This window comes from Engraulis encrasicolus, chromosome 17, assembly GCF_034702125.1.
Source record: "Engraulis encrasicolus isolate BLACKSEA-1 chromosome 17, IST_EnEncr_1.0, whole genome shotgun sequence".
NCBI lineage: Eukaryota > Metazoa > Chordata > Actinopteri > Clupeiformes > Engraulidae > Engraulis > Engraulis encrasicolus.
The window spans coordinates 35,696,824-35,715,195 of NC_085873.1; the positions used below are offsets into that span (position 1 = coordinate 35,696,824).

Consider the following 18,372-nt stretch of genomic DNA (forward strand, 5'->3'; position numbering starts at 1 on the left):
ACGACTTCTCACAAGGAGGAGGCGTGGAGCTTTGGAAATAGCGTGATTTTAAAATAATAGCCTAATAGGCTATATAACTCCTTGGCCAAGGACTGGAGTTAGGCTACTTTAAAGAACATGATAATTGCTTGAGCAAATTTTCTCTGTCTACTGTAACTGCCGACAGAAAAGCGATGTTGATTTTTAAAGTGCGTGGGTGGGGATAGGTGTTTGCACGCCGGTAAATCCTAACACAGGCAACATGTAGCCTAGTGGAACTCAGCTCCGCACGCCTCGAACCACGTCTTTCGGGATTCTATAATCGCCCCTGTTTGAGCCCTGTTTGAGCTGATGATGGGTGTGTATGGGTGGAGTAAATGCAAAAAGAAAACGAAACCACGCCCCAGCAGTGCGCAGCCCCGTTCTAACAGGGCTAGTCGAAAGGGGACTTAAATGAACTAGGACGGCTGTGGCAGATCACCCGGGCAAGTGAACTAAGTAGGCCCCATGAATGAATACTAACACCCACCCGTTATACACGGCAAGCTGGGCCAACTCAGGACCGTACACTACACACTACAAGGGTTAACTGTACAAGCGGATTCCAAAAAAGTTGGGACACTTTGTATTTTGTGAATAAAATCAAAATGCTGGCATTTTCAAAACATCCAATATGTTAATAAGGTAGAGCATTATGTACAGACAACATATCAGTTGTTAAAGTCGAGCAGAATTATTGTTTTGAGGTAATTATGTGATCATTTAAAATTTGACCCATGCAACAAATCTCAAAAAAGTTGGGACAGGGCCAAAACATGTTGTAATAGTTGGATAATTCTAAAAATTACACAAGGAAGAATATTTTAAAAGGAACTATATTGACTGCCAACATGAATGCACAAACAAAATACCATCACATAGAGGCTGTGGCACTCAGCAGCGAATATTTTGAGGGACTAATTACTTATCTATTACACAGAAAGATTGAATTATCAAAATTGCAGGCATATAAGGCCTACTTCCGTAACATAGAGTTCTGAGTAATCATTGTACGAGTTATGAGATCATGACATACTCGTGGTAAATAAGCAAACTATGACACTCCAACAATGACAGCTCTCGAAAAAATGACCATAAACACAACACTTGATTAATGCACATGATGCAGACATTAATCAGTGTTGCGTGCAGAAAAGCTCATTCTATGGACATGTGGACCATGTGAAACTGTCCTCTGATTACAGAATGGAAAATATTTAATCCTTTTTGAAAATTATGGAGTCATGCACCCTCTAGGTTATATAGAAAATGAATACTTCAGCTTGATTTAGTGGTCAGTCTGAAAGACAGCAAATATGATGGTAAGGGGGTGCAGAGGTGACTTGGTTAGGGTCTTCTTACTCACGTAGAGCATTAAAATGAATGTTGAATGATATACAGACTTTAAACAGGATACATAGCTACCAAGGCATTATATTTTGGAGCACCGCCTTTAGATATTGCCCCATAATGGTGGCAAATTTCAATCTCTACGATGTTCCAACAGTGTGGTTCCATCATAAGAGTAAACAGGTCACAAAATTGTTTTCTTGCAGTCAGGATATGCCACATATTAAGCATAACAAAAAGGTAAACAAGTTGAGGAACACACCTATCAGTTGAGCTGCTGAAATCATGTCTCGCATATCAAAATATCTATTTTTTGAATAAAATTACGCCATCAGTCAAAGTATTTAACTGTTCAGTCTCATCCCTTGTGTTGTGTTTAGTCTTATCCAATATAAAAAGCATTTTATTGGCCCTGTCCCAACTTTTTTGGGATTTGTTGCAAGGGTGAAATTTTAAATGATCACATAATTACCTCAAAACAATAATTCTGCTCGACTTTAACAACTGATATGTTGTCTGTACATAATGCTCTACCTTATTAACATATTAGATGTTTTGAAAATGCCAGCATTTTGATTTTATTCACAAAATACAAAGTGTCCCAACTTTTTTGGAATCCGCTTTGTACACACAGCAAGCTGGGCCAACACAGGGCCGTACACTACACACTACAAGGGTTAACTGTACACAGCACAGCAAGCTGGGCCAACTCAGGGCCGTACACTACACACTACAAGGGTTAACACAAGGGTTAACTGGTTTACACCGCACACAGGGAAGGAATCCCATACACGTGAGGGGTGAAACTACTAAGCCCCCTTTTCAAACGACCCAGCCACAGCCTGACTAAAATAAATGATAATAACAAAACAAAGAAAAGACAGACAAACACAAACTGGAGGTGGTTGAGGCGGTACCAAAATCAAGCGAGCCTGATATTCACACTCAGACTATTGAGCTTCTTTCGAATTAAATCTCACAATAATTATATATATAAAAAACAGTGGTTGCAAGAACAGTCTTGTTACTTTGTGGTTTGTACTCGCTTTCTGTCCGGTCAGCACAAGGAAATGGTAGGCAACCTCTGTGTAAAAGTTCAGTCCACAGACATGGGTCTCCAATGTGCGATTCTGCTCCGTAAGCTACTGATTAAAACTGTTTAAAACTTGCAGCGGTACCCACGTAAATGAAAAAGGGCTTTTCTTTCACCGCCGGCAGCTAAAGTGTACAGGGTGCTTCTCTCCTTGCGTTTGCCGCGAGTGTGTGGTTTAAAAGAACAAAGAAAATTGGAGCTACCAGGTCATGTGACCAGTGCAGGGCTGCCAACCAATCGGGACCAAACTAAGATTTAAAGGGCCAGGGCACGTGCCCGTCACACTCGGTCACATTAATTACTCGAATTGGTAGTGTTCCCTTATTCACTCTACAAACAACCCGAGCAATCATTACATCACACTGGTTGGATAAGGTGTCTACAGGTTCCAACATACCCTCACGACCAGGCCCCAGCAGGTTATCCACTTTGCCTGCAATGATCACCTCACTACGGGGGGGAATTACAGTGTCTTCCGGGACAGTCACAGGGCGGGGCTTATCCATTTCTGCTGGAACAATTAGGGGAAACATTTTACCCATTATGCGACATTCATTCTTTCCAAAATCTACCATGACTCCATGTTTATTTAGAAAATCGAATCCCAAAAGAATATCTTGTGAGGGCACGTCAGCTACTAGAAATTCTGTGATCAACGCCAATGAGTCAAACTGGCAGATAGTTTGCCACTTTCCCAAAATTCCCATAAGCCCACCATTAGCAGCAGAAACCTCCCCATGATGCCCAGTCAGTTCAGATCCCCCCTTAGTGATGTCAAGCCATATTTGTTTTGGTATTACTGACAGAGTAGCTCCACTATCAATCAAAAGAAGAGACTCGGACCCACCTATTTTGGCATCAATGTATCCCGAGCCACCCTGGTAACTTGAAGAGGCAGCATAAGCACCAACTCTCATGGGGGCAGGCAGTGGGCCTATGGTACCTGCCCCCTGTAGTTTCCCTGCAAGTATGGACAGTCACGTTTAATATGCCGGGTACACCCACATTCCCAACAACCATTTCCAGCCTCTCTGGCTTTATTTGCAGGCCCTAGCACAGGAGCACCACTTCGAGGGTTCTGTCCAGGAGCCCTAAAAAGCTGGCCAGCTGATGTATTCCGCATAGACTGTTGCATGTTACCCACTGTGGTGCTAAGGGACTTCACTTCTTGCCTCAACTCCTCCACCATCCCCAACACCATTGTCATTGGTTCATCACTTTTTGGTTTATTCTCAACTCCCCTTACTTTGGCATCAACCGTCAGATGGGTTTGTTCTAAATTTTTAAGCAGCTCAATTTCAGCAGCCAGATCAATGGCATCTTCTAAGGTCTTAGGCTTGGCCCGTCGTAGTGTGATACGAAAATCACCAGTTGCAAAGTGTGTGAGAAATTGGTCTCTGGCCAACATATCACGGGTAGAATTATCCGCAGAGGGGTAAGCTTTAAAGGCCAGGCGGCGAAGAGCATTTCCAAATTCACGAGCAGTTTCATTATGCATACGACGGCGATCAGTAAATGCGGCCCGACTCCAGTCTGTACTGTCACAGGGCTCAAAACATCTTGCCATAGCTGCTTTTAACAAGCCATAATTTCGTTTTGCGTCACCAGACAGGCCACTATAAATATCCCGAGCGCGACCAGAGAGTAAAAGGGACATACATTTTAACTTTAAGTCTTCATCCCAACCGTTAACCTCTGCAGCCAAGTCGAATTGTTCGGACCAGTCAGACCACTCACGGCCAACACCAGTGAAGGTCTCGGGCATAAACACTGGTCGTGCAGTAGCATTAGGCCGCCCCAAAGCGCCCGACCCGGCAGGTCTAACCTCATTAGGCCTATCCTCCGTCACCGACATATTTACCACACTCACTAGGTTTTATGAAAAAAAATAAACACTTCCGTAAGGGAAGAGTCCCACCGCTGCCACCAGTGTAATAAACCTTGAGTGTGAGTCGGAGACAGAGTAGGCAAACAACAATTTGAGGAAGAAACACAATGATATTTTATTAATTAAATCTCATAAAAAGCTTGGCACGGGGTGAGGGTCAAGCCCAAGTAACCAACAACTGTATAGCAGCACACCACTACAAACAATGTGCACACGGTCAAAGAATGCAGTAGACTAAGCCACTACTTCACTATGAAAATACAAGCGGACATTCGAAAGGCAGCCTAGCCTGCATAACCCAGTACGTTTCCCCCATAGGCACGGCACACTTTGGTTACACTCAGAACGTGGCTAACACACTGCAAACCCACAGTAGTTCTCGTACTAAATTCGCATGCTGGCACACATCAAACCCAATACATTCCCCACAAGGGCACACACCGTTCACATGCATAAATCCCCATTAAAGTAGGCTACTGAATTCGAATGTCTGCCCCCTTAAACCCCACACGTTTCCCACCAAAGCACTGCACACTAGAAACATGCAATATCCAACATGCAACATTAGGGCTAGAACATGCTGTTGGGTCGCTCGAGCCACCCCGCCCGTACACAATGCTATAATTAAAACATACTGCACACACACACACACACACACACACACATTCATACACGCAGTGAATTAAAACTTAGCTGTCCCGTGGAGCAAGACCCTCCCCTGGGGTCTAGGTAGCAGGCTAATGGCACCGGGTGGCGCACAGAGCACGCCGGAGACTTCTGGGATGTTGGCTACAGGAAACCAGAAAGCCTTGCTGGGAAGTTGCACCGCCGAGTTCACACTCCTAGTTCCCGACCCTACTCACCTTGCAACCCACTGACTAGCTTCACCGTCGGCAGCCCTAACCGGCTACGAACGGCACCCGCCCCCCAACCGTGAGTGTAGCTCGGCGTGAAGACACACGCTACAGCGTCCACTCCTAGCAGCCCGGCCCTCTCTCACGCTGCCCGCTGTCTGTCTTCGCCGTCGGTAGTCCTAAGCGACTACGAACGGCAACCACCCCCCAACCGCGAGTGCAACTCGACATGGAAAGCGTTCGGCTCCTTCCCAGCTCAACTACCGTGTGCTTCTCCCTTCTATTTCTCTCCTTCCACTCCCAAACGCCACCATCACCTGTAATGCGCCACAGCGCGTTCCAATTAGCCCACAGGTGTAGACCATTAAGTCACCCACTGCTATCCTTAATCCCTCCCCGCTCCACAACCAACTACCCTACCCATAAGCATAACATAAACACTCTTTACACTCCCCCCACCCATCAGGTAGACTCGCCCAGAGTCGCAATCACATTTCATATTCCCAAACATAGTCACTCATTACACACTGAACCATTAAAACAGCATTACCATTTGCCCCATTGTTTGCTTCATTTTCACAATAGTCGTTTGGTTTTAAGCCTATGCACGTCATGTCACATCTGTATGCATCATATACGTTAACGAAAGGGTGGACGGGAGGGTGAGGAATGATGGGGGACTGGAAGCGTCGCGTTTCGGGGATATACCTTAAGCAGTCGAAGGCGACTGCACAGGCAGTCTAGTTTGAATTAGGACTTTGAAGACTAAAGGTCAGATTAGACTTCTGCAAATGCGCTCGTCAAAACTCGCGTGGGAGTGGCCACGAACCAACATTAAGCGCATACGACTTCATTGCGAGCGTCGACGTTGCGCAACGGACGTCAGCGAGAACTTGTTGTCACGATGTGGGTGTTATTAAATACAGCGCATTTAAAGTCGGCCACAAATATGAACGAGACGATGAGCTCGCACCGGTTTGCTCTACTAACACACCACGTGTGAGGAGTGGGGGGACAGGCAGTGAGGAGGAGCTGAAGTGGGGACCTGCGCAAACTTGTGTAGAGGTGTGAGACAAGACCCATATACACACGTGAGTGAGTTGTTGACCAACCAGTTCATGGGCGCGTGACCTCGGAGGCAGTCCGCCGACGAGCGTTGAAGGGGATAAGCAACTGCAGAGGTTGCAAGATCTGACTGCAGCCGCATTCATCCCGCGATAGTTTTACACCATGTGACATGTCACCTCGTCAACGCAACGTCGACGAAATTTCGAAGTTTGACAGGAAATCTAACCGTCATGCAGCATTTTCCATCCAGGGTGCATTGCTGTCTAAATGCGCATATATGCGTTGACACATCTCGAATGCACCTATTCATGCATCTGCGAGTTCTGCGAGGTCCGAGGTCTCGTCGCAAGCCACATTTGAAATTGCGCGATCGATTAGGCTACTTTCACTACATTGTAAGCACTGCGGTCATTATTAAGCAATGTTGCTTTCTATCGCGGTTAGCTAGGTATTTTCACACAAATTGCAAAGGCAATGCACTGGTATCATTATTTGACATGCCCAGTCTGTTTTCACGAGCAGAAAATGCAAGCATGTAAAGACAGTTGATTCTGCCGATGTGTGTTTACATTCGGTGGAGGAACGGGAACGGTAGTAGGCCTAAAGCCGCAGGCATTGTGCCACGAGTGTTCAACTGATGCATTGTTTGTTACTTAACTTGTAGCTTCGTGTATTTACACACATTTACACACAAGGCATTAATAAAGTTTTTAACAGAATACAGCTCTGCTCTCGCAAACTAGTGGCATTGCGCTGCCACAAGAACAGAACAAGGAAGTAGCGAGACGACCAATCATAGCGCCTTTTAGTCTGCGTACTCCGCGTCCGTCCGACAGATAGTTAGAATTTTTTCGATTCTATGCGTCCGAAGCATAAATCTAGCTTCACTCGAGAGACAGAGGGAAGCGCAGACAGAGCAGTGCTGCTCTGCTGGGTGGAGAATTGTTATGTTCTCATTAAACCAGTCATTAAGGGCGTTCTCGACGGCGTCTTTTCGACGAGGTTGAAAATTTGCTAGGCAGCGAGCATGCTCAGTGTGTCCGCGTGAAGCATCCTGGTTAGAATTTGCCGTTCACGACGCAGTTGAAGGGAGTGACCTCTGCGCGGCAGTCGTGTCAAATGGCGTTGAACCATCGCGGGAATAACGTTTTGTCAAGCAGCCACGCAGTAACAAAAACCTACTGCGCTGGGCAGAAGACCTCCTCCATGATGTGAGGAATCTGCCGTGATTGGTGTTCATAGCTCATGTGATTCATGTGTGTGTAGTTGAACGTGTTTCATTTTCTACATGCTGAAATGCATTTCATGCTCAAATGCAGCATACTCAGAGTGGTATCATCCATATGTATGGTCGCACAACCCACTTACAACAGTAAAAATGAGAAACAAACCACCCTGTCGTCAGATGCTCCATCTTCGCCACATTTGAAGTGTATGCCGTAGGTTACAAAACCAGTACTATTCAGTGGGCCGCCTGCTCGACGGTTAGAGTAGTGGTTGCGCGCCTGACCTATCGTGAGGTCCCCGGTTCGAAACTGCATCGAAACACAGGAAGTCTTTAGTTGCTGATGGTTAATGTGGAAACAGACCCGTTGCGAGAGACTTATCTTGTCTTTTATGTATGAAAGTGCACGAAACAGAGTGGCCTTTGTGGTTGGCGCGCCATGGTAAAGCTACATATTGAACACCTGGGTTCAATCCTCGCAGGATGGGTTGGCGCTGTTAAGTAATTTTAAAACGGTCCTATCTGAATGACGACTTTGGTCCCAAAACACAAAGGGCGGAATTCTCCCGTCTCCACTTAAGTCGGTTTTACGCGCGCATATTTTACGCGGTCTTATTTTGCGCGTATTCTCCCCTCTGGAACGTCGCCACACCCCTCGCGCTTAACTCAGAAAAACAGCGCGTAGCCCAACATAGGCGTGATATATGCTAAATGGGGGGATGAGTCTCCGCCAAGTTCATCAGTTGTGGCTACAAAGAAACTATGGAACATGGATTTTCAGATCAACCATGTGAAAACCTCGGCAGTTCATTGAGATCCAACACTGAACTTTAACTTTGAATTTAAAACCACGTGCCAAAAGTCCTCTTGCAAAAGCGTTTCAAAATCTAACCTCCGCTCCTTTTCACAAGCAGAAGGCAAGTATTGGAGGTGAGATATTGAGATGGAAACGCTACGTGTCCCTTTGGCGGGAACTCAGCTGAGCGTTTTGGTGCGCAACAGGTTGATTGAAATAATAAACATGATTGAACGTTTTGTTAAAAATGGAGTTTGGCGTGTTGCCTGGACAATTCCGGAAATCAAAAATTGATTTAAAATGCTGATCATTCCCACAGTTAAAAAAAACATAGTAGGCCTATTTGCTGACTTTTAAAAGTGTTTCTCCGCTTCTCTGTACAGCAACGTGACATTAAAATAATTGGAAATATGTGGATCTCAGCTGTCCGTCAGCATATTACACTTAGGCTACATGCATGCTGAAGAATGGACAAGGAAATCGTCATGAAAAAATGGAGACTTTATATTCTGTCGCAGACATGGGAATTAATTGGACATGGGCATGCAATGCCAAGCCAGGACTTAAACGCGCAGCTGATGGGATGTAATAGAGACCAGAAGCGAAATGCCAAAGGCATGTTCTGATATGTAAGCCTACCTTTTACGTTTAGCTGTAATGACATTCAGGAAATATTTTCTGCCTTACAAAAACAGATAGGACAACCTGTAGCCACAGTATGTGGTGGTTTTGTATGTCGGGCATCAGTTCAGAAAGTTTAATAGGTTACATGCACATATGCACGAGTTCCAATAAATCACAAAAGTGGAGGAGTTGAAATAAAAACCCTTTACTTAACGTCGTGGCTACAACATAGTAAAAATGGTGAAGGTTGTTTTTGAATAGGCATACTTTGGGTGGCTGTGAGGACGACTGGAACAGCGTTCTTTAGTCTGACGTGCCTTGTCAATTTTGCCTACTTGTGCATGGTGCAACCTGCAACGAGGTGTTTTTGGTTTTGGTTACCGTCCGTGGAGACAACATGATGATCCTCATACTGATTAATTAATTACCTGCTTTTGTTTGTAAGTTCACCGATATGAGAACATGCTCTGGGCAGCTGGTCATATTTTGTCACAATTAATGTAGGATGTTTATGTGGAACTGTGAATGAATTTCGATTTGGACTCACGCTGACGGTAAGGAACATCAACAAAGCATAGCCTACCGTGTAACATGTTCAAAATGCGAGCCAAGCGAGCATCAAATGCAATATTACATTTTACCTCATAGTGGCGCTTGACCTTACTACAGCCCTTTGATGCGCGTAAAGGCAAACGCGCGTAAGTGCACGGGAGAATACGCTTAGGATTCATTTACATGCGAAACTCCCTGATTTTGGCCTGGCCCCACCCAAAGTGCGCAAGTGATGAAATCGCGCGTAAGCCCCGTTTACTCACGGGCTTGAATAAGCTCGGAGGCGCTGTTGCGCACTTTTTTTTTTACTTAAGCGGGTGGGAGAATTCCGCCCAAAATGAATAGCCTAAAGTGAGCACTAATTAACTGAATTATTACATGGAAGTGAGGCCAAATCATCACAAATTTAACTAAGTGTTGTACTATGATTCACCGAGTGGTAACCTGTGTCTCTACCACAAGACCACCCGATTTCTCTCCGAGACGCAGAGAGTCTCGGATTTCACAAGCATGTGCCGACATTGGTAAGCACGTCATGGAATTAGCGCCATGATTATTTAATTCCACGAGAGGGCGCCCTGGTACACCCGCTGTCAAAAAAGGTAGATCCACCCACAGACCTATAGATCCACCTTCTTTGCCGCTGTTGAAATCTCGTCGTCCTGATGTGTCCAGCTTGGTTGCGACGCAGTTATCCCCTCCTTTTTAAGACCAAGCAAATCACGTTTTGATCAATTCTTTTGCTGCGTGGTTGCGACCGAGCCTATTGCATGATGCAGGAGTTGCAGAGGTTGTTTTGGAACTATGTGATTTAATCAGCAACCATTTGTGATTATGGAAAGCCTAATAGTTATGAGGCTACTGTTTGGAATTAGAGGGAAAAAGAGCTTTGTTTTTGATCTGAGAAATCGCTAGTTAGCATGCTAACATTAGCCAAGTATGCCAAGCAATGAAATCCAAGCAATGTTAAGTAAGACTGGTGCAATGTTTAAAACAATTTTAGCTGCCATATGTCCTTCCATCCACTTGAATGAATTACCTGCTTGTTGTAATCTTAAAAAAAAAAAACATTGTTTCCAGACCAGAATGACATACATGAATCATGTAACACAGAACCATGCACAGCATGTTTTCATGCTGAGTGATGTAGTATTGCAGACAAGTATTTACTATATTTTGTATATTATTCTCCCTTTCTCTCACCCTGTCCCTCCAGTTCAAACACATAGATAGCCCCCTTCTCATTCTCCTACTCACAAATGCACCACTATTTCCAGTCCAGAAATGAAATTGGCTCAGAATCATAGACAGCACAAATGTGTAGCTTATTAAAATTGTTATGCTGACATGCTTTGTGATGCTGTAGGTAGTGTAGATAGGCTATCAATGCAGACCTCCTTGGTAGGCCTATTGTCTACACATGCATTTTGCATGCAAATGTAGGCTACTGTATCACTCTCCTGGTATTTCAATTCCATATTACAATTTAAACACATTGATAACCTCCCTCTCATCTGGGGTTGGGGGCACCACCATCCACCACATCCATCATTCACACCACACAGTGAAGCTACTTCCATGTGACTCAATCAGATGTGTTGGTCGCTTGTCAAAAAAAGGGACCACAAGTCCATTTCATGCAAAACAGTTATAGTTCTTGGTGTTATTTAGTTAAGCTTACTACCGGGGGGGGGGGGGGGGGGGCACCAAATAAGTCAGAACCGGCCCTGACTAAACGAGGCCGGCTACTAAACGGGGCCAATGTCTATTTTTCCGTTTTTTCACAACACCCGGTAAGAAAACGAGGCCGGCTACTATTAGGAGCCCGGTTACAAGTCGAGGAAATACGGTATATATACAATGTCATAAATACCGATAGGCATCGGTGTCGGCCCCTCAGCCATCAAAAAGTGCCTGGGCCCTTTTCAGATCCCAGTTCAGCCCTGATGGATGGTGCAGGGCAGTGGGGAGTTTGATTGGTGTGGTTGGAAGACGAGTCAGTGGTAGAGGTTGGGGAGGGGGCTTGAGGTGAGGAGGGTGGCGAGGGAGAGAGACATGGAGATGAGGGGGTGAGAGGGGAAGAGGAAGTGTAATAAAGAGAGAAGTAAAGATGGACAGAGAGGGGGGGGGAAGAAAGAGTGGGAGGGAAAAGAAAGGAGTGCCTGCAAAAAAGGTGGATGAAGTACAAATATATCTGTTATCGCACGTCTCAGCTACTATGATGACAAGAGAGTGAAAACATCAGACTTGTGACAGTTTTAGCAGACATAGACTGGTGAGATGTAGATTTTTTTCTTACATGGTCTACATCAGAAACCTGAAATCAGTTGTCAATTGGGGCCCCATGTCCTTGTAAGTATTGAAGAGGGGGCCCTTTCAGATGGCTTTGTCCTGGGCCCAGCCAAAGCTGCTGTGGGCTGCCTCATATACAGTATAGATACATGATTTCTTTCCATTTCAAGTGATGGGCCTCAAACACTCCATTTCTGCTGATCCTTACAGCGCAATACGCCCATGATGCAAAATTTAAACACAGGCGAAGCTCAATCTTGAGCCAAGTGCGTCATATAGGCCTACCTGTACGGATAAACTGTGGGTTCGTTCGCGATGAAGCAGTCATGCTTTTGCTAGGCAGTGCGCATGCGTTCTTTGCCATTTTGATGCAATCTGGTTAACCAAAGTGAGCATGCGTGCTGCCTAGCAAAAGCATGACTGCTTCATCACAAACAAACCCTGTGCTTCCAGTTCTGCCTGCTTTAGCACATTCCTCTCACTTTTCTCTCCCAATGTTAGAGGAGACGAAACTACTGTATGCCCCACTTAGAGTGAGTCTACCTTATGCAAGGACCAGCTGTGGTACCCATAGATTTCTACATAGAAGATATACAGATCTATGGTGGTGACATTAGCAGATGAATATGGCTGAAACTGTTGTTGAAGATCAGGATCCTTTTCGTTGTTCTATTTGTTTGGAGCCTCTGAGGGATCCAGTCACCATTCCATGTGGACACAACTATTGCATGAACTGCATAAGTGGTTGCTGGGATCAAGAGAGTCAGAAGGATGAGTTCAGCTGCCCTCAATGCAGGGAGACGTTTAGCCCACGGCCTGTCTTGAAGAAAAACACCATGTTGGCTGAACTGAGCCAAATGAGGACGAACAGTAGGTGTTCGATTGCTTCTCCTACTCCTCCTCCTCCTCTTGCTCTGTACGCTGAACCAGGGGATGTGGAATGTGACTTCTGCAGTGAGAAAAAGCTCAAAGCGGTCAAGTCCTGTCTGGTGTGTCTGCTCTCTCTTTGTGAGACACACGTTGAGCCTCACTACAACGTCCCAGCCTTGAAGAGCCACAAACTGGTGCAGGCGTCCAGACATCTACAACAGAAGATCTGCTCTCAGCACGACAGGCTGATCGAGGTGTTTTGTCGTACTGATCAGAAGTGTATCTGCATGTTGTGCATCATGGATGAACACAAAGGCCATGAAACAGTTTCAGCTGCAGCAGAACGGAAGGTCAAAGAGGTAAGAGCTTAATCACTGATGTTACCCCGTTAAAACACAGCGTTACACATTTGTAGCTCCATAATGCATGCTGTACCTCCAGTGGCACGCTGTTATTGTCATTGAAAAGTTAACTACCATAGTGCTACAATACTATTACTATAACACAGGGCCTATGGTAGTAATCGCTACGACTAGGTCATTGCCATTGTGGTAACTGATGGTAAGTGTAAGTGATAAGTGATTTTCAGTGATTACAAAGAACTACAACTGCAAAAATAGCAGAACAAAATCTCGTAAAATGTGCCATCCATGAGTTCTCTTTATGGAAATATAACATGGAATATCCTCCACAATCCTGTGTGTGTGTGTGTGTGTGTGTGTGTGTGTGTGTGTGTGTGTGTGTGTGTGTGTGTGTGTGTGTGTGTGTGTGTGTGTGTGTGTGTGTGTGTGTGTGCTTGCTTGTGTGTTTCCAAATGTCAATTTTGATTTAAAATAGACAGAGTTGGGGAAGACAAGGACAAAATTCCAGCAGAGAATCCAGAATAGAGAGAAGGAACTGCAGGAGATCCAGGAGGCCGTGGCACCATATCAGGTCAGGAATCATTGTGGTGTGCTGTATTGTAAATAGAGGGGCACCAAAACATATGTATATATTCACTTATGAATAAGTGATATTTCCACATTTTCCCTTTAGGCCTACAGTAAGAACAGCTACTAATGTATATTTATTTTATTCAATTCTATTCTATTCTATTCTATTCTATTCTATTCTATTCTACTGTATTCTATTCTATTCTATTCTATTCTATTCTGTTCTATTCCATTCTATTCTATTCTATTGTGTTTTTTGTTGTTTTTCTGTTCTATTCTATTCTATTCTACTCTATTCTATTCTATTCTATTCTATTCTATTCTATGTAGCGTTCTGCCCAAGAGGCAGAGCATCACAGTGAGAAGATCTTCAAGGAGTTTCTGCAGACTGTTGAGAGGAGACGCTCTGAAGTGAAAGAGCTGATCAGAGCTCAGCAGAAGGCAGCAGTGAAAGATGCTGAAGATGTTTTGGAGATACTGGAGCAGGAGCTGGCTGAGTTGAGGAGAGGACATGCTGAGTGGGAGAAGCTCTCACTTGAGGAAGATCACGTACACTTCCTCCAGGTAGCTTTGGCAATGACAGGCTCTTATCACAAGTGTGTTCCTCGCATCCTTATTACAATCCATACGTACTGTATATCTGATCGACATCTCTTCTTTATTTTCAAGAGTTTTCAGGTCCTGAAGTCCTCTGAATGCAAACCTTCCCCCAGTATCAGTCTCAGTCCACGCATGTCATTTAATGACCTGAATAAATCTCTGTCTGCTTTGAAAAGTGAAGTGGACGACCTCTGCAAAAAGAAAATGATAAAGATATCTGGAGAAGGTACGGTATATGTGCAGAATAAATGATAGTAGATTGTTTTGGAACTATTCATAAATGTCCCTTTTTGTGTGTGTAAGTATGTGTGTAATGTTTCGTGGGCAATGTCTTTATTTATGTACGTGTGTATGCTACTTGACACCCTCATTTCCCCCTGAGATCAATAAACGATACTCTACTCTACTCTACTCTACTCTACTCTACTCTACTCTACTCTACTCTACTCTACTCATGAAATGTCATAAGACAATCTCAAGTCAGTTCCTCAGGTCAAAGAATCAAATGATAATTTATTAAATGCATGGAGTTGTTGAATATTTGTTTCAATATATTAACTAGTAGATGTATCTGTATTTGTAATTTGATGAAACCTTCTGCTCATCCCTTTAGTGGCCAGTGTGGAGATCATCATTCCACAGGAGCCAAAAACCAGGGAGGACTTTTTAAAGTGTAAGTAGCAAATATTCAGGATAATAAATAATATGTGTTTATAATATTATACCTAAGGCAGAGGGCAGGGTGAGCTTGTAAGGAATACACTACAGAATAACAAGTGAAGCTTGTCTTGAAACAACAAGCTTAAGGTGAATAGAGGTCTAAGAAATCTACTCATGACAGGAAATGCTACATAAACAGTAGAGGCACATCCATATAGTTATAGTATTACTGTAGTTGAATTGACTGATAGCATATATCATATAGGCAAAACTCATTCAAAATTCATTCATTCAACTCACTCTTATGTAATCAGTCAACTGTTCTTTTTTTATCCTTTCCAGACTCCTGTGATCTTACATTCGATCCAAACAAGGCAGACCACTGTTTCACACTGTCTGAAGGGAACAAGAGATTGACATGTGGAGAAGAGCAGTGGCACCCAGATCATCCAGACAGATTTATAGCATATGCTCAGGTGCTGTGTGAACAGGGCTTTAGTAAACGTGTTTACTGGGAGGTTGAGCTGAAACAGAATAATAGGGCAGAAATTGCAGTAGTTTACAAAAGCATCAGTGCGGGATGTGGTTTTCAAAAAGATGAGAAAGCCTGGTGTCTGGAATGTGGATATGGACAATGCAGTTTCTGGCACCTGGGTGAAGAAACTGAAATCTCCATAATTCCCAGCTCCAGAATAGGAGTGTATGTGGACCACAGGGCAGGAACTTTGTCCTTCTACAATGTCTCTGACTCAGTGACCCTTTTACATTCTGTTAACATAACATTCACTGAATCCATTTATCCTGGATTCTGGGTTAGTGGCAGTTCACTAAAACTTTGCTCTTAACATTCAAAACATTCAGTTTATACTTTCAGTTGGTTTGACCACATGGCAATACATAATCAGACAAATGAGACTCATTGAAAAATAAGGTCAAGATATCAGGAATCAGTCATGCAAAAAGGCGAGATTTTGTGGGATAATATTAAAATGGAGCATGCAATAATGTGGGATAAAAATCCTTTAAAAAAGAAATTCCAAACCTTGCAAGGTGCAGAGGACACACTTTTGGAAGTATATGAACAGGTGGTGGTAGCATATGATTTGTTCAAATTAAATTCTACAAGTTCTAGTAGGGGAACACAGTGGTCTGTGTTGTATCAGTTATCAGTCTGTGTTTTCCCATTAATTTGCCTAATAGTTCGGAGGGCATAGTAAGTATACGACTTGGGCATAGTAAGTATACTTCTTAGGCATAGTAAGTATATGACTTGGGCATAGTAAGTATACTTCTTAGGCATAGTAAGTATATGACTTGGGCATAGTAAGTATACTACTTAGGCATAGTAAGTATACTTCTGAGGCATAAGTATACTACTTGGGCATAGTAAGTATACTACTTGGCTTGGCTTCATTTCACCTTGCACTCTCCTACATCACAACTCTCCTCACCCCATACAATCCCACCCGCACACTACGCTCCACTGACTCACTCCTCCTTACAGTTCCCTCCACACACCTGCGCACCATGGGCGACAGGGCATTTAGTGTTGTTGGCCCCAAACTTTGGAATTCTCTCCCACTGTCACTTCGTCAGTGTTCTACACTGTCTACTTTCAAATCTAAGCTCAAGACACACCTTTTCACTTCTGCTTTTCAACTTCACTGACAGGCACTTCCACTTTATTTTAATTATCAGTTTATTTTTTATTTTACATATTATTATTATATATATATAATTATTTTCCCTTCATTTTTATTTTATTCTCAAATGCATTTCTTCTTATTTTAAAACATTTATTTTTATTGTACTTTTATTTCTATTTTATTTTTGCATTTTAATTACTCTCCTATTGTTAATTCACTGAAGCTTTGTTATACTTTCCCTACTGTTATGTATTTGTTTTGATTGTAAAGTGTCCTTGGGTATTTTGAAAGGCGCTCAAAAATAAAATGTATTATTATTATTATTATTATTATTATTATTATTATTATTATTATTATTATTATTATTATTATTATTTGCCTAATAGTGTGGAGGGCATAGTAAGTATACTTCTGAGGCATATGTATACTACTTGGGAATAGTAAGTATACTACTTACGCATAGTAAGTATACTTCTGAGGCATAGTAAGTATACTACTCGGCTTGGCTTCATTTGCCTAATAGTTCAGAGGGCATTGTAAGTATACTACTTAGGCATAGTAAGTATACTTCTTAGGCATAGTAAGTATAACTACTTGGGCATAGTAAGTATACTACAGTACTTGACTTGGCTCCTTTTGCCTAATAGTTCGGCGGGCATAGTAAGTATACTACTTGGGCATAGTAAGTATACTTCTTAGGCAAAGTAAGTATACTACTTAGGCATAGTAAGTATACTTCTTAGGCATAGTAAGTATAACTACTTGGGCATAGTAAGTATACTACTTGGGAATAGTAAGTATACTACTTAGGCATAGTAAGTATACTTCTTAGGCATAGTAAGTATAACTACTTGGGCATAGTAAGTATTAAGTATACTACTTGGGCATAGTAAGTATACTTCTTAGGAATAGTAAGTATACTATTTGGGCATAGTAAGTATACTACTTGGCTTGGCTCCTTTTTTTCTCTTCGCCAGATTTTAATGTCCATCATCAATTGTTCTGGTGCCTCCCCTTATCAGTTTTGTGTAATCACATCGGGGCTCGAGTTGGAGGGCAAATGGTCTAAAATCATCCCCCTCAATGAAAATGGTCAAAAATCATCCCCCTCTAAAACAGGCATCCCTTCTTCACATATTGTGTTGAAATTGTTCTTTTAACAACTGCATTTACAACATTCGGGAACCCCGGACCCACAATAATCACAATCCTTCTCTGACCATCTCCCCTGGTTAGATTTTACAACTTGACCACTGTGTGTAATGTATAGAGAACACAGATGACGCTGAAGAATAAAGCGAACAAAGTTTCCTCTATTACTCCTGTTTTCTTTTTTTGTTGTTTATAAGTGGTGTATCCTATGATGTAAAATGTAAGTCTTATGTAGGCCTACTTGTATTGTATTCTCTTATTGTCTCTAAGTTTGACTTTACCTGAGGTAGGTCCACAGTATTTACCTGCCTGCTATTCCTAACTTTGATTTTGTGGATTTGCTCTATCAGTTCCATTTTCATAGCCTAGAAATGTAGACGCCCCTAGTGACCATTTTCAATGAATGAATGAATGAATGAATGAATGAATGAATGAATGAATGAATGAATGAATGAATGAATGAATGAATTAGCGAACATAATGGTTTCAAGGGTGCTGTACATCAGTGGTGTAGTCTACGTAGAACGCAGGTTTACGGAGTATACCCACTTCTAAATTTCAGGGACTTCAGTATACCCACTTAAAATTGATTGATCCATTGTTAAGAATAGCATAAATATATACAGTATACCCACTTCAAAAAATGCTTGAATATACAGTATACCCACTTCAAAAAAGTAGACTACACCACTGCTGTACATACAGTAAGCTACTGCCTGGATTGGTTCTTTTTATCCTCCCCACACTGGTGT

General features: G+C 42.9%; 1 protein-coding gene across 1 annotated transcript; it reads left to right on the forward strand.

The window, feature by feature from the left end:
- Positions 1 to 12,386: 12,386 nt before the first annotated feature.
- LOC134467025 (E3 ubiquitin-protein ligase TRIM47-like) lies at positions 12,387 to 14,843 on the forward strand. Its single transcript, XM_063220949.1, has 5 exons — positions 12,387 to 12,989; positions 13,468 to 13,563; positions 13,893 to 14,126; positions 14,232 to 14,388; positions 14,776 to 14,843. Exons 1-5 carry the CDS (start codon positions 12,387 to 12,389, stop codon positions 14,841 to 14,843), a joined length of 1,158 nt encoding a protein of 385 aa, XP_063077019.1.
- The last annotated feature ends 3,529 nt before the right edge of the window (positions 14,844 to 18,372 follow it).